This window comes from Sarcophilus harrisii, chromosome X, assembly GCF_902635505.1.
Source record: "Sarcophilus harrisii chromosome X, mSarHar1.11, whole genome shotgun sequence".
Classification (NCBI taxonomy): domain Eukaryota; kingdom Metazoa; phylum Chordata; class Mammalia; order Dasyuromorphia; family Dasyuridae; genus Sarcophilus; species Sarcophilus harrisii.
In genome coordinates this window covers 39,257,657-39,272,074 of record NC_045432.1, presented here as the reverse complement: position 1 = coordinate 39,272,074, position 14,418 = coordinate 39,257,657, and the positions used below count along the sequence as shown (strand labels likewise).

Genomic DNA, 14,418 nt, shown 5'->3' with positions numbered 1-14,418 from the left:
AAGGTGGGAGGGGGCCAGATTTGTAAAGGGTTTTAAAAGCTATTTGATCCTGAGGGCAAAAGGGAGGCAATGGAGTTTACTTAGTGGGAGGGGGAGGCCATGGTCAGTTGTTTTTTTTTTTTTTTTTTGCTTTCCTTTTCCCCCTTACCCTCTTTGGTAACTCTCTAGATAGTTGGCTGTTGGTTTCCTGAATACTCTCTTCTCCCTTGGCTTACCGGTCCATCTTTCTCTCCCGGTTTTACTTTGACTTGACCATTTCTTCTCCCGATTCATCGTTCAACCCTCCCCTCCCCATGGGATGTTCTGAGACTCATCTAGATTCATCAGCTCCCATTGTTTCAATTAGCACATAGGTAGAATAAGTAGGCACTTTTAGGAATAAGAAAATGAGTTGAGTCCAAAGTTTATTTGTAAACAGATACAATTGTCACAGAATTAATGACTTTTAACAGTACTGCTCAAAAATAATTTCTTGTAGAACATGAAAAACTTTTAGCATTTATAAAGCACAGTGAATACATGTCTGCCTTGAGAAGCGTCATCCTCAAAGGATGAAAAGAAAGCTGAAGTCAGGGATCTGGGAAATTTCAAATCTATTTTTCACAAAATCTGTAAACGAAGCAAAACAGAGTTTGAGAGAGAATATTCAAGGGATTGGCAGGGGGGGATTGATCCAGATACATGTATTAAGCACATGTGTGTCAGATATTGTTCTAAGCACTGGGAATACAAAGAAATAGGGAAAATTCTCCCTGTTCTCAAAGAGTTTACATTCTAAAGGGACAGACAAAATGTACACATATAGGCATATACAAGATCCATAGAGAATAGGTACAAGATAACCTGAGCAGCAAAGACACTGGCGGCTGGAGTTGAGGAGAGAGTGGATTTGGCAGACTTGGAGGAGGGAGGGGAAAAGGACAGGGGCCTTGGTGGGCTGGGGGCGGGGGGGGGGGCGCGGAAAAAGGTCTCCTGAAGCCAAATTTGTTTGGGCCGTATATCTTGAAGGATTCTAAGTGGGGGAAGTGAAGGAAACATTCTGAGCATGGCGATAAGCCAGCACAAAGTACTAAGATGACTAAAATGGGGCATTGCATGGGAGAAAATCAAGAAATAGGCTAGTACAGCTGGACTACAGTAGAGTCCAGGAGGAGAGAAGTAAGGTGTCAGCAAGTATGAGAGAAGGTGCAACCAGTGCTAAGAAAAAGGACTAGGGCTGCCTTGTTTTTTCATTAATACCCAATTAGCAGGTTGATTTACTCTCCAGGTCAGTCTACCCAGAAACCTGCATCATTTAAAAGGCACGGCTGAACTAAACTTCTCTCTTTCCATTGGTAAAATGAGGAATTAGGGGTCTGGTGGAATGTTGCATAAATTGTCCAACTCAGTTGGTTTTGTTTAAATGATCTTTTTCCTAAGGGAAGGTGAATTGGGTGGGGAGAGGAACAAATAGATCTAGTAAAAACAACCAACATCGAAGTAGGACTTTAAAAGCACAACAAATAATATTTCATGATATTAGGTCTGTGGCAATGTCAATGACTTTTGAATACATGGTGGCTGAGAGTGGGGTAGACGCTCTTTCAAAAGAAAGGCCATGGGTCTGTTCAGGCGGCACCCGCTTTGTGCAAAGGTACTTGTTAGCCTTCCAAAGGGGGCTTTCACCCTTCACAGGAAAAAAATGCCACCCCACTCCCTAGGAGGAAATTACTATGGCTACACATGCCAGCTTCTGCTGGCCAAGAGTCGTCAAATTAGAATGCCATGATAGCTGAACTCAGACTCTTGTGTTATCAAGTTGCCTTACAGGCAAAGGCAGAAATAAACTGGATTTGATCATTATAAGAAGAGAGAGGCAAGTCTGTCATTTCTTAGTTGTTACTCTGGAAATTCAGTTGTTAACTTCTTCTTGGTCATCATTAATGGTATAGGTTGGGAATCTGTTGAATGTAGTCTTCTAGCGGTGTCTCAAGGCGCTGGATTAGAATTCATTTTTTAAACCTGAAAGGAGTTATAAAAAAAAGATTTAGTCAACCAGCCATATATTCAGTCAACCAGCATATACTGTTCAAGTACCTTCCACATGCTAAATGCTGAGGGGGATGTGAAGTTGACTTAAGATGCGTTGGGTATACTACAGTCTCATGTTGTTGAATCAACTGGGGGCTTTGCTGTTGCACGTCAGTCCTTTTCTTCTTCCCGAGTTGATTCATACTCTTAAGATGTGTTGGGTACACTACAGTCTCATGTTGTTGAATCAACTGGGGCCTTCGCCGTTGTACGTCAGTTCTTTTCTTCTTTCCGAGTTGATTCATACTCCCTGAAGTGTCTATTCTAAATTTATATCCTAATCCTTCCCACTGATGACATCTCTTGCTTTACGGAGAAAATCAAGGTCAGTAGAAGTCTGTCCTTACCTCTGCCTATCCAAATCCTTCTCCTTCAAGACTACACCTACACTTCAACAACAATACTATACGATGATCAGTTCTGATGGATGTGGCTATCTTCAACAACGAGAGGATCCAAATCAGTTCAGTGATGAAGATAACCAGCTACACCCAGAGAAAAAACACCAGGAAATGAGTGTGGACCACAATATAGCATTTGCACTCTCTTTCTGTTATTGTTTGCTTGCATTTTTGTTTCTCTTCCCAGGTTATTTTTACCTTCTTTCTAGATCCAATCTTTCTTGTGCAGCAAGACAACTATATAAATATGTAAACATATATTGTATTTAACATGTACTTTAACATATTTAACATGTATGGGACTACCTGCCATCTAGGGGAGGGCAAGGGTCAATGCTGAAAAATTACAATACCTTGTAAATAAAAAGCTATAATTTAAAAAAAGACTACCAAGAAGTCTTCTCCAATATCCCTATTTATTGTTGTTCTCTCCTTTTTCGACTCTGTATTTATTTAGATGTCTATAAGACAATGACATCTTGTATACAGATGTAATAGTTTCCAAACTGATGCTACTATAATCTCAAATAAGGAAAAGGGGTGTGTGTTCAGGTCAGGTAGTCCAAGTTACCATATAGACTATGTTTGGAGATTGAACTGAATGTGCATCATCTGGCAGTCAAATTCTGGAATCCACTCTTCTGAATCCTCATCTGCTGTGCTTTGTCCATATGCCAGAAAATCCTACTTAATCTGGTTGGCTGAAAATAAGAATATCTTATACTCATCATACTGTAGAAATAGACCCTGGAGTTCTCCCCCACCAAATATGGCTTGTATAAATAAAGCTTGAATCCAAGTGGGTTCTTTTTCAGAGTAATCAACCAATCAACAAGCATTTATTAAGCATATACCATGTACCAAGCCCTGGAGATACAAAAAACACAAGTCTCTACCCTCAAGGAGTCTCTTTGCACAGAACTACAAAAAGCTCTTCTTTTAAGGATGTAGACTATAGTCCAAGAAGCACATCTTAACACCTCCAATATAAATCAACCTTCTTGTTAGGAACTCCATAGGCTTTCCCAGTGCTCTTTCAAAAGGGAGCTTAAGGAAATAGAAAGAAGAGTGGACTTAAAAGACTTGAGTCTGAAGCCTGGCTTTGCCACCCCCTCCTCCACCCAGATTTTTAACCATCATTAATCATGGGACCCTAGGCAAATGACAAAGCTTCTCTGACTTACCCAGATGTACAACAGTGACACCAGGATCCTTATTATATTGTTTGCCTTCTCAAGGGGTTGGGGAAGGCCAGGAGAGAGGGAAAGAACTTGAAAGTAAAATTTTTTTGAAAATGAATGTTTAAAAATTAAATGCAATTGGGAAATATTTAATGAAATAAATAAAAATGTATTTAAATAAACAACAACAATAATAAGAATAGTAGTCTTTATATCAGCTGCCTTACAGGGCTGCTGAGAAGAAAAATACTTTATGAAACTGCAAGAATAAGTTTTGATGAGTCTGCTTATAACAATGGAAAATAAAGCTTGCAAAGGAATTTGTTAATAATTTGGATTTCTAAGGAGGTGGGCTAGGGATTCAGTGGATAGAGCCTAAAGTTAGGAAGACCCTAGTTTAGATGTAACCTCAGATGCTTACTAGTTGTGTGTCCCTGGGCAAATCACTTCACCCTGTTTGCCTCAGTTTCTTCATCTATAAAGTGAGCTGGAGAAGGAAATGGCAAACCACTCCAGCATCTTCACCAAAAATATCCAAATGGGGTCACAAAGTTGGAAGAGACTGAACTACAACAGCACTGACATGGCACTTTTCAAGTTTGCAAAACTTTACATAATGTTATTTCATTCGACTTTCCGAGTCATCACTCTACATACGAGGAGGAGGAATTATCAGATCACTCTGATACTTTTCCCCTAGGGTCACCCCCAATGGTCACCATAGTACTTTAAGAGAGACTTTTATAGTCAAAGGTGTTTTCTAGAGGCAGTTTGCCTCATGCTTCTGAAATCTTGGCCAATGACTCTGGTACCAACTCTGCCTCTAATCCCCTCCTTTTCACTCTTTTCATTATCTCTGCCCCATGATTTCCCCGTGGATCTTGGCGAGTACAGAGAATTCCTGGATAGCTCTAGGAAATTTACCCCATCAGACAGCACCACCCAACTGTAGTGCTGGATAACAGAACTGGGGCTCTCAAGGGGCCCGCAACCGTCCTCTAGTCAAATGGCCTCATTGCAGAGGCTAAGACAGAGGCCTAAAGAAGGGAAAGGGCTTGCCCAGAGTCACACAGGCAGTAAGGGATAGAGATAGAATCTGAACTCCAAATCTAGTTCTCTTTGCATGAGATGCAGGCTTCCTCTCATCCACATGGTGGTAAAGGGGATAAAGGTGGAGTTCAAAGCCCATCAACCCTCCTTGCCCCAACTGCCCCAACCTTGTCCTTGGCCTGTAAAGCCTGAACATCTCTGCTCAATGCAAACCTTGCTGCCTGCTTGAGTGCAATAAAAATCAAACATTTCTGGGTTTCCACAGATCCATGTAGTTTTTCAACCAGAGTGAAGATCTTTTCATAATCTGAAGGTATTAAAAACACTGTTTTCTGCATGTGTTTTTTTTTATTAGAGCACTAAATTGTTGTTGAATTCAAGAAAACCAGAGATAAGGAAAAATTGTGAGTTAAGTTAGCAAGCAGCAAGCACAGTATCTGGGCAAACCTCTTTTTGTTTGCATTCAAGCTGAAGAGCTTTCACATAGCAGGAGCACCTTCCCCCCATCCCCGGGCTCCAGTGAGAATCGACTGAGATAACATTTGCAAAGGGCTTTGCACATGTCAAATTGAAAATTTGAAAAATTAAAAAATTCTGAAAATCAAAACCAAAAAAGCTCTATCAAAGCCAGCTTGGTACAGCTACTTGTTGTTAGGGTTCTTTTTCTTGTTATGGGCTGTAAGGTGGTATAGTGAAGAGAGTGCTGGGCCTAGGGTGGATCTGTGTTCAAGACCTCATATCTCATATTAGCTGTGTGATTCTGGGCCAGTCACTTCACCTATCTGCCTCAGTTTCTTCATTTGTAAAATGAAAATTATGATAGCAGCTACCTCCCAGGACTGCTTTGAGGATCAGATGAAAAAATAAAGTGCTTTTTGCATACTGCTTGGCACATAGGAAGCACTATGTCAACATTTGCTCTTAATATTACCACTACATACTGTTTTGCTTCTGATAGTATACAGCATTATTACATAAATGTTCACTCTTATTATTACATAGTTTTTCATTTGATAGTATGCTCTGTCTTGATAAACAACATTATTACAGAATGCTCTGATTTCAAACCCAGATTTGGCATAGTCAACACACATGACTTCCCCAGAGTAGAGCTTTCCCTCTCTCCCAACACAGATTGCAGCATAGTTAGTAAGAAGTCCAAGAAAGTTTGCTTGACATGCACCTAGAAGCACAGAGATGGTTAAAGTTCAGAAGCCCAATTTGGATGCAGGGCGTCCTGCGTCCAAGCCGTCTTCCCACTATACCTAGCTTTGGCCATACTTTCTACTTACTTTAAAGAGATACACACCATTATTGATCAGGACACATACTTTCCCAGAGTAGGGCTTTCTCTCCCCCAACACATTAAGAAGTCCAAAGGAGTCTGCCATTTATGATGGGTACATCTTCAGAAATTCCCTTCCCTACTTGCCATTAAAGAATGCATTATTGTCATTATTGCTATTTACAACTGATGAAGAGCCTGGGCCTATGGTTTGAGGTCTCATCTGGGGATTTCTACAATCAAGAACTTAGAGTGAAGAAAAGACAGTACAACTTATCAAAGGAGATGAACAGTTTTCAAAAGAGATATAAACCATCAATAATGATGTAAAAATGACCCACATCGCTAAGATAAATGCCAATTAAAACTCTGACAATTGCCCTCATATCTAGCAAATTGGCAAAGCTGACAAAAGATAGAAATAGTCACTGAGAGGGGCAGTGGGAAAACAGGCACCCAGATACTCTATTGATGAGACCATGGACCGGTGCACCTATTCTGAAGAACAATATGAAATTAAGCCAGAAAAGCTATCAGCTGAATCATAAAAATGATTCGTATCCTCTGATTCAAGTAACTTCACTAGTAGGCATATGGTCTCCCTGGAGGGCAAATGGCAAAGCACTCACAGATACCAAAATATGTAGAGTATCTCTATTTTTTGTAGTAGCAAAGAACTAGAAATAAAGCAGGCACCCACCAGCTGGGGAATGGCTGAAGTGATCAGGGAACGTGAAGGGAACGGATCCTATTGTTCTACAAGATATCGTGACAACGAAGAATTCAGAGAAATGTAAGAAGGTATGGAGAAAGTAAAATCTACTGAAGAAAGCAGAACTAGAAGAAGGCTATATACAATAACTCCAGTGATATAAAGGAAAACAACAGGCATCCAAATTCAGATTAAATGCAATGACCAACCTTGGTTCCAGAGGGTAGATGATGAAACACACTTCCCTCTCCTTTTGACAGAGTGATGGGGGGCTACAGCTGCAGAATGTCACACAGGCTGTCAGACGTGGTCATTGTGTTGGTTTTGTTTACCTGTTTTGCTTTTTTACAAGGGAGGTTTCTATTGGAAGGGTGGGAGTGGAATATATGGGGAAGTGACTGATGTTTTTAAAAAAGGCATCAATAAAACTGGGAAAAAAAAGGACTCCGGGAGGGGAACTCAGTGCTATTAAGTGACCATGCCTTGGCAAAGGATATGAACAGTTATTAAGAGAAGAAATGTAAACTATCGACAATCCTATGAAAAAATTATCTAAACGATAAATTGTTCTTTGGTCCTGTCTGGCTCTTCGAGACTCGGTGGACCACAACATGCCAATGCTAGCATGGAGTTTTCTTGGCTTGCCATTTTTTCTCCAGGAGAATAAGGCAAACGGGGTTAAATGATTAGCCCAGGGTTCCACGGTTAGCTTGTATCTAAGGTCACATTTGAATTCAGGTCTTCCTGCTTCTGGACCCAGGGCTCTATAGCTTGAGTCACAAAATGCAAACTCAAACAATTCTGTGGTATATCATCTCATACCAATCAAATTGGCAAATTCAATAAAAGTTGGGAATAATCAGTGTTGGAGAGGCTATGGTAAGAAAGGCACACTAATATGGTTGGGGGGGGGGGCTATGAATTGAATCAGCTCTTCTAGAAAATAATTTGGAATTATGTGAGAAAAGTGACTAAAGCTGTTCATACCCTTTGATCCAGTACTCCCATGTGTATCCCAAGGAGATCAATGACAGAAATATCCTTTATGTACCAAAGTATTCAAGGCAGCCCTTTTGAAGTAGCAAAAAGCTGGAAACAAATCACGTGCTCACCAATTGGTGGAATAGTTGAACAAACTATGGTACATGAATCTGATAGAATATTACTGTGCTATAAGAAATGATGACTATGAAGAATTCATAGAAGCATGGGAAGACTTGTAAGAAGTGATGCAAAATGAAGTAAGCAGAGCCAGGAGAACAAAATACAATGACAAAGGAAAAACAACACAATTCAGATCAAATACAATGACCAACGTTGACTCCAGAAGACTGATGTTAAAACACACTTCCTTCCTCTCTCTTAAGGAATGGCAAGCTGCAAAGTAGAATGTTATATGTTTTGTCAGTCATAGTTGCTGTATCAGATGGTTTTGCTTTACAGAGATATAAGCAGTGCAAAGAAGAACCACCCAAAGATGGGTTAAAACCTGACTATAACAAATGACAGTTTTTTTCCCCTTGTGGCAGCTACAGGCCCTCCATCAGTGATTGTGCTGACAGACTTTTAATACTTACTTCTTCCGGGCTTTTGCACTTCCTTCAGTATTTGAACTCTGAAACTAGCTTCGCTTTCTTCTTGTGGGTTGTCCAATGAACTAGCCCCAGATGCTGAAGTTGACTGTGTTGTGGCTGTTGATGTCGATGCCGTTGCTGTTGGTGTTGCCGTTGCCGTTGCCGTTGGTGTTGCCGTTGGTGTCGCTGTTGCCGTTGCCGTAGCCACCGTTGCTGTAGCCGCCGTTGCCGTTGCCGTTGCCGCTGCCGCTGCCGCCGTTGCCGTCGCCGTCGCCGATGCCGCCGGTGCTGCTGTTGCTCTTTGGCCATGTGGGGAGTGACTGAAACTTCCGGATCCTCTACCAACTGTGTTACCAGCTCTGTAGACCAACCCACCACTTAAGCTATTCAACTCGTTGAGCAGAGCATCCAAATCACTTCTCAGAACGCTAGCTTCATCCATAGTTTCAACTGACTGTGATGATGAACTAACTGGAAATTGATCATCTTCCAACTTTTCTTCGCTTTCATCTGGACCTATACTTGCATCTGGAAATCACATTAAGATATGGAATTGAGAGAGGCCTCATTGGGTCACAAAGTTTGGTTCCTCATTTAGGGGCAAATTACCACCAGGTATTACTGTCTTCAAATTCAAGAGGATAAAAGGAAACCAGGCAATTAACTCAAGTGACTATGGTGCAAAAACCTCCTGACAGATGTAATTCAAATCCAAGAAGATGACCCTAAGCACCTTTTCCCTTTGTATGATGAATACCTACAGGAAATGGTAGGATTAAAACAAAGTACCCATTCTGTTGGCTTGGAACTGCACTAGTTTGCCTCAGGATGTTTTGACTTCTCCACTGCAAACATAAATTGTCAGAATCTTGTTGCTTATGTTGAAGGATTATACTAGAAATTAGTAAAAAGGAGAAAACCATAGTTATCTACAGGACATGTGGCCTCAGGGCTGGGTTGCAAGAGAACCCAGCTCACATCTGATTTGGTGAGGGCTGACAAATCACAGAAAAGCTTTAAGGAAGACTTGCTAATGATTTTTACACACTCTAAGAAATGATAGTTGTTGATTTGTACGGATTAGGAAAGGGAAGAAAAACGAGGTGATTATGAAGAAGAATCATCACTAATACCAAGATATAAAAGGGTGAACAGCACTTGGAAGAGATCAGCAAGGGCAATGTTGACTATTGTGAATGGCTATTTAATGAGTGAACAATAACTAAAGCAGGACCAATGACTGAATGATATATGATGGAAAGGCAACATCATGGGGATGACATTGGGCCCCTAGATTTCAAGGCCCTAGATCTAGATCTGGGAGGGACCTTAGAGACCATTAGGCCACTCTTCTCATTTACAGACAAGGAAACTGATGCCCCAAGCAGGTGAAGGATTACAAAAGTTAATAAGTGGCAGAGTGAGAACTGTGTGTATATGTAAGCACATACATATCCTTATGTTACATATATCTTTGTGTATGTACATACATATGTGTATACACACATAAATGCATATATGTGTAAAGCCTTGTGTACAGACCAGCACCAGCAAGTACCCTAAATAAAGGGAATTAATAAATGCTTATTGAATGCAAGGCTGAACTCAAACCAGAGCTATGTGAACAGGATACTCAGCCATCTTGGTCACTCTACAGAGTAGGAAGACCAAAATGAGGAGAATCCTAGAGCAACAACACTTCATTTAAAAAAAAAAAAAAGGCTAATTGTTTTGGAAAATGGTGGGGGAAAAAAGTGTAGAACGATGAACCGTACCTTTGTATAATGGGACGGGTCTTTTGAGACCGGCAGACGATGATGATGATGATGTCGATGCAGATGGTGCCTCCGATGCTGATGCTCCTGATGTCGATGCCAATGCCATTGATGTTGATGCCTCTGATGTTGATGCCATCGATGCCATTGATGCCACCGATGCCATCGATGCCAATGCCATCGATGCTGATGCCTCTGATGCTGTTGGGGCCACCGATGCCAATGCCACTGATGCTGATGCCTCTGATGCCGATACTGTCGATACCACTGATGCCATCGATGCCAATGCTACTGATGCTGATGCCTCTGATGCCGATACTGTCGATGCCATTGATGCCATTGAAGCCATCGATGCCAATGCCACTGACGCTGATGCCTCTGATGCCAATACTGTTGATGCCACTGATGCCATTGATGCCAATGCCACTGATGCTGATGCCTCTGATGCCGATACTGTCGATGCCACTGATGCCATTGATGCCAATGTGACCGACGCTGATGCCTCTGATGCCGATACTGTCGATGCCATTGATGCAACCGATGCCATTGATGCCAATGTCACCGATGCTGATGCCTGTGATGCTGATGCCATTGATGCCGATGATATCACCGATGGGAATGCCCTTGATGAGTATGCCCTCGATAGCAATGCCCTCGATGAGAATGGCCTCGTCGGGGATGTTGGTGACCTCGATGGGGGTCCCAATGACCTCGATGGGGATCCCGATGACCTCGATGAGGATCCCGATGGCCTCGATGAGGATCCCGATGACCTTGACGAGGATGACGATGACCTCGAAGGGGATGCTGATGACCTTGATAGGGATGATGATGACCTCGATGGGGATGCTGATGACCTTGATAGGTTTGCAAATGACCTCGATGCCAATGCTGCCTTTCCACTGGAGGTGTGTGACTTCTTTGATGTAGATGGGGACAAGCTTCGCCGCTTCCTCGAGGATCCCATAGAGTGATGGTCTCCAGAACGCTTCATTTTGTGCTGAGGCCTTGTCATAAACTCATCAGCTTCATCAATCATCATCCCCTAAAAGGCATCAATTAATGAATTTCAATAGGAAACAAAAAATAAAACATGCAGGTTTAATTCTTCAAAGATTATGGTATGCTGACTCAGTCATCTAATGTCATTAGAAGAATATTGATGACAAAAAGCCTCATTAAAAGCACTTTCCAAAAGATCAAACAGCCTATTCTCCTCATGTTTATTTCTGGGCCTAGCCCGTAGTCCATCTATAGTGTCTGTCTCAAAATATGTATGCTGACAGACAAGATTTGTAGGTTGTCCATCCAACTGTATAGCATAACCTGGTCTCAGACATTCTTCACCCATCTGATTTTTCTTGTATCATGTTAGATCAAGTTGCTCTAACTCTTGTTAAGACTTTGAAATGTATCAGAGGAGCATCCTTAGGCTATTGCCTTGTGCTTCTGAATCTAACTTTTAAAGTCAACAAACACAGGAATATTTTGCATTCTCTAAACCTTTCAGTTAATATGTAAAGACATGGTAAGCTATAGAATATCCTTCAAGAACACACAGTCTTCTTGCCTCCAAAAACCAAAAAATTATTCTAAGGGACAGCTGGGTAGCACTTCTGTGCATAGAGCATTGTTCTGGGAGTCAAATCCAGTCTTAGATACTTACTAGCTTTGTAATCCTGGACAAGTCACTTCACATCCTGATTACCACCCACTGCCACCTCCTCAAAAGAATAAACCTTCCTCTCCTTCTGGCCTTCTCTCTCATATTTGCTACTCCAGCCAAACTTGTCCACCCTGTACCTAAAGTGAATTATTTACTTTCCTGTTTAGCCTTCTCAAAGAAGGGTTCTGAAGCCTACATGGGGGCAGCAACAACTTTTCACAGAGCCTTCATACAACTTCGTGGAGCAACTCTCTGAAACCCCAAGTAATAGCTTATTTGTTCACCTGCATTTCAGGAAGAGATTTTTCATCCCAGAATTCCCTACCCCACCAGACCTCAAGCATAGTGCTGTGTACATAAAAATCACTCAGTGTATGTTGAGTGCATAGTGAAGGATAGTCAGATGGACCGTCAAGTTATTTTAAGGGGTCCAGGAATCTATTATATGAGTTCATAAATAACCTTCTTTTGACTGCCTATCTCACAAATAAATATGTACTACTATTTTAGAAATGCATGTAGGTGCAGTCGTGACTGAATAAACAAAAATTCATCTAAAAGAATTAGTAATGTCATGGTAGTCTTCTGTATATTCTGAAGCAGCAGATCCTGATGGTAAAATAGTACCATGGATGAAATAGGTACCAGTGTCAGAGAACCACGATGTGGACTTTATATTGTGTTTTACCATTCACACTTGAAAAAATTGGGAACAACTGGGATAACAGACGGGCTGAAACTGTACTAACCTCTAGACAAACTTAAGATTGCTTTGGGGAATAAATTCCCATTTTAAGTATTTTTCTTTGACATTTTCTCTTTCATAAAAGTTGGATGCAAGAACAGGGTGGAAATGCCAATTGAGAGTTTTGAATACTTGGAGTCCAATTAATTGGGGTTTTGTTACAGAATAGAGCTATTAGTTTTCGGGGATTATTCACACCACAGGTATACTCCATTAGCATTGATAAAAGAGTATGACAGCCAACTGGAACGATAATAAACAAATTCAGCACCTTGTATGCCTTTTCCTTCTTTCTTCTCTATTCTCTTTCTCCACTGCAAAAACTGTAACAGGACTATTCATTCCCTATAGCAATTCATGTTTAAGAACCCTGTTTCCTTAAGGCCACTCAGCAAACACCAAGAGAAATGACAATGTTTTTTAGCTGATGGCAGTGGCAATGATCAGGATACAATAGGATCCTCCCATCCCCAATTAGGGGCTTCTTTCAGCAGGAAACTGATGGCAGTTCAGAGGTCTTTTCTAGTTCTCCAAAGTAAGATGAGCAATTTTGGACCATAAGGAACTCATCAAGAAAAATAATATGGAGAGATAACTATATGGTGCAATGGATAGAGCACTGGCCCTGGAGTCAGGAGGACCTGAATTCAAATTTGGCTTCAGGCACTTACTAGCTATTCACCCCAATTTTCCCACCCCCCCCTCAAAAAAAAGTAAAGATAATATGGAGCATCTGTTTGGGCAAAAATGGGACCACATGTCTCACCTTCTTATCCTGCTTGAAAGGATTTCCAAAACCATGAAGTCTCTTTGGTTGTTCTGAATCAATCTCCCGAAGTGGAGGAGGTGCCGTCTTTAAATATTCTTGGTAGTTGCCCATTTGCATAATTGGAATACTGTGAGAGGAATCTGTGAGGATATGGAAAAAGCCAAGACCATCAGCAGCAGTGGTGGCAAAAGTACCAGCACAGAATGGGTTTAAAAGGATGACCGATGTCATCTAGGTCATCCCTGAACAATCCCATCCATTCTAATAATGTAGAAATTGTCCAAATCTTGTTCTTGCAATCCACTTACCTTCATTTTGCCCGACAACATTTGTAAATGTGTTCAGCAGATTGGCTCTCATTCTAGTTAGCTGGTCTAAAAGACAGCTCCGAGGAATATCAAAAGGATTCTTGTACAGGTGAGGCTTTACACCCTGTTTTAACAAAAGTGTGAGGAACCTCGATTAGAGTGGAACCTTTGATGCAAAACATAAACACAATTTTGTTTAAATGATTAAGAGTGATTTAATAGAGGAGGACTCTGGGATGATGGTGAAATAGGTCAGAAAATTCCAAGCTCTCCAGATTTCCCCCACAAACAAAACAAAACTGCACTTCAGGGTGAATACAGACCAGTGAAAAACAAGACTTGGGGCAGAAAAGGGGTCCCTGGATAACCCCAAAAAACTGGAAGACCCTAGGACCTAGGTTTAACCTAGGTGGGAAGTGTAAACACCTCCAAGCTACTCAGCAGAACCAGCTGGTAGCCTCATTTAGAACCCCAGGAACTTTCACCTTATGAACAGCCCGGGGAGTCTAGGGTCTGAGTTGGGCAGACTGAGGGAACCTCGATTGATTAGGAATGCCAGACCCATCTGTGCTGCAGAGCCACAGCCGTGGACAAGAAAGAACCAGCACACCAGGAGTACAGAGGTAATGGGGCAGGGACACTGTTGGCTGCTGGCACTTGCAGGAGGGGGATCGCTTGATTTGGGGTTCTAGGTCAGAAAGCTGAAATGAAGTGAGATACACCATTCCCCCCCCCCACCACAGAATTAGATGTGGTTACAATAATAAGTTCTCATTTAAAAAATGAGCAAAGGAGAAAGAATCCAAACTTAGAAATTTCCTATGGGAATAAGGAAGACTGGAGTTCATCTTCAGAGGAAGATAGTAAAGTTAAAAAAAACAA

General features: G+C 41.5%; 1 protein-coding gene across 2 annotated transcripts in view; it reads right to left on the bottom strand.

The window, feature by feature from the left end:
- Nucleotides 1–381: 381 nt before the first annotated feature.
- The window catches only part of LOC100918333 (integrator complex subunit 6), a 66,646-nt gene continuing 52,609 nt past the window's right edge, over nt 382–14,418 (bottom strand). Inside the window, exons 13-17 of one of the 2 annotated variants that reach the window (XM_031944421.1) lie at nt 13,537–13,660; nt 13,226–13,368; nt 10,049–11,093; nt 8,277–8,801; nt 382–2,001 (exon numbers count right to left, since the gene is read on the bottom strand). In XM_031944421.1, the coding sequence (XP_031800281.1) occupies nt 1,982–2,001; nt 8,277–8,801; nt 10,049–11,093; nt 13,226–13,368; nt 13,537–13,660 (1,857 nt within the window). In that variant the 3' untranslated portion in view covers nt 382–1,981. The remainder of the gene's footprint in view (nt 2,002–8,276; nt 8,802–10,048; nt 11,094–13,225; nt 13,369–13,536; nt 13,661–14,418) is intronic. The other variant, XM_031944422.1, reaches the window with a different exon arrangement.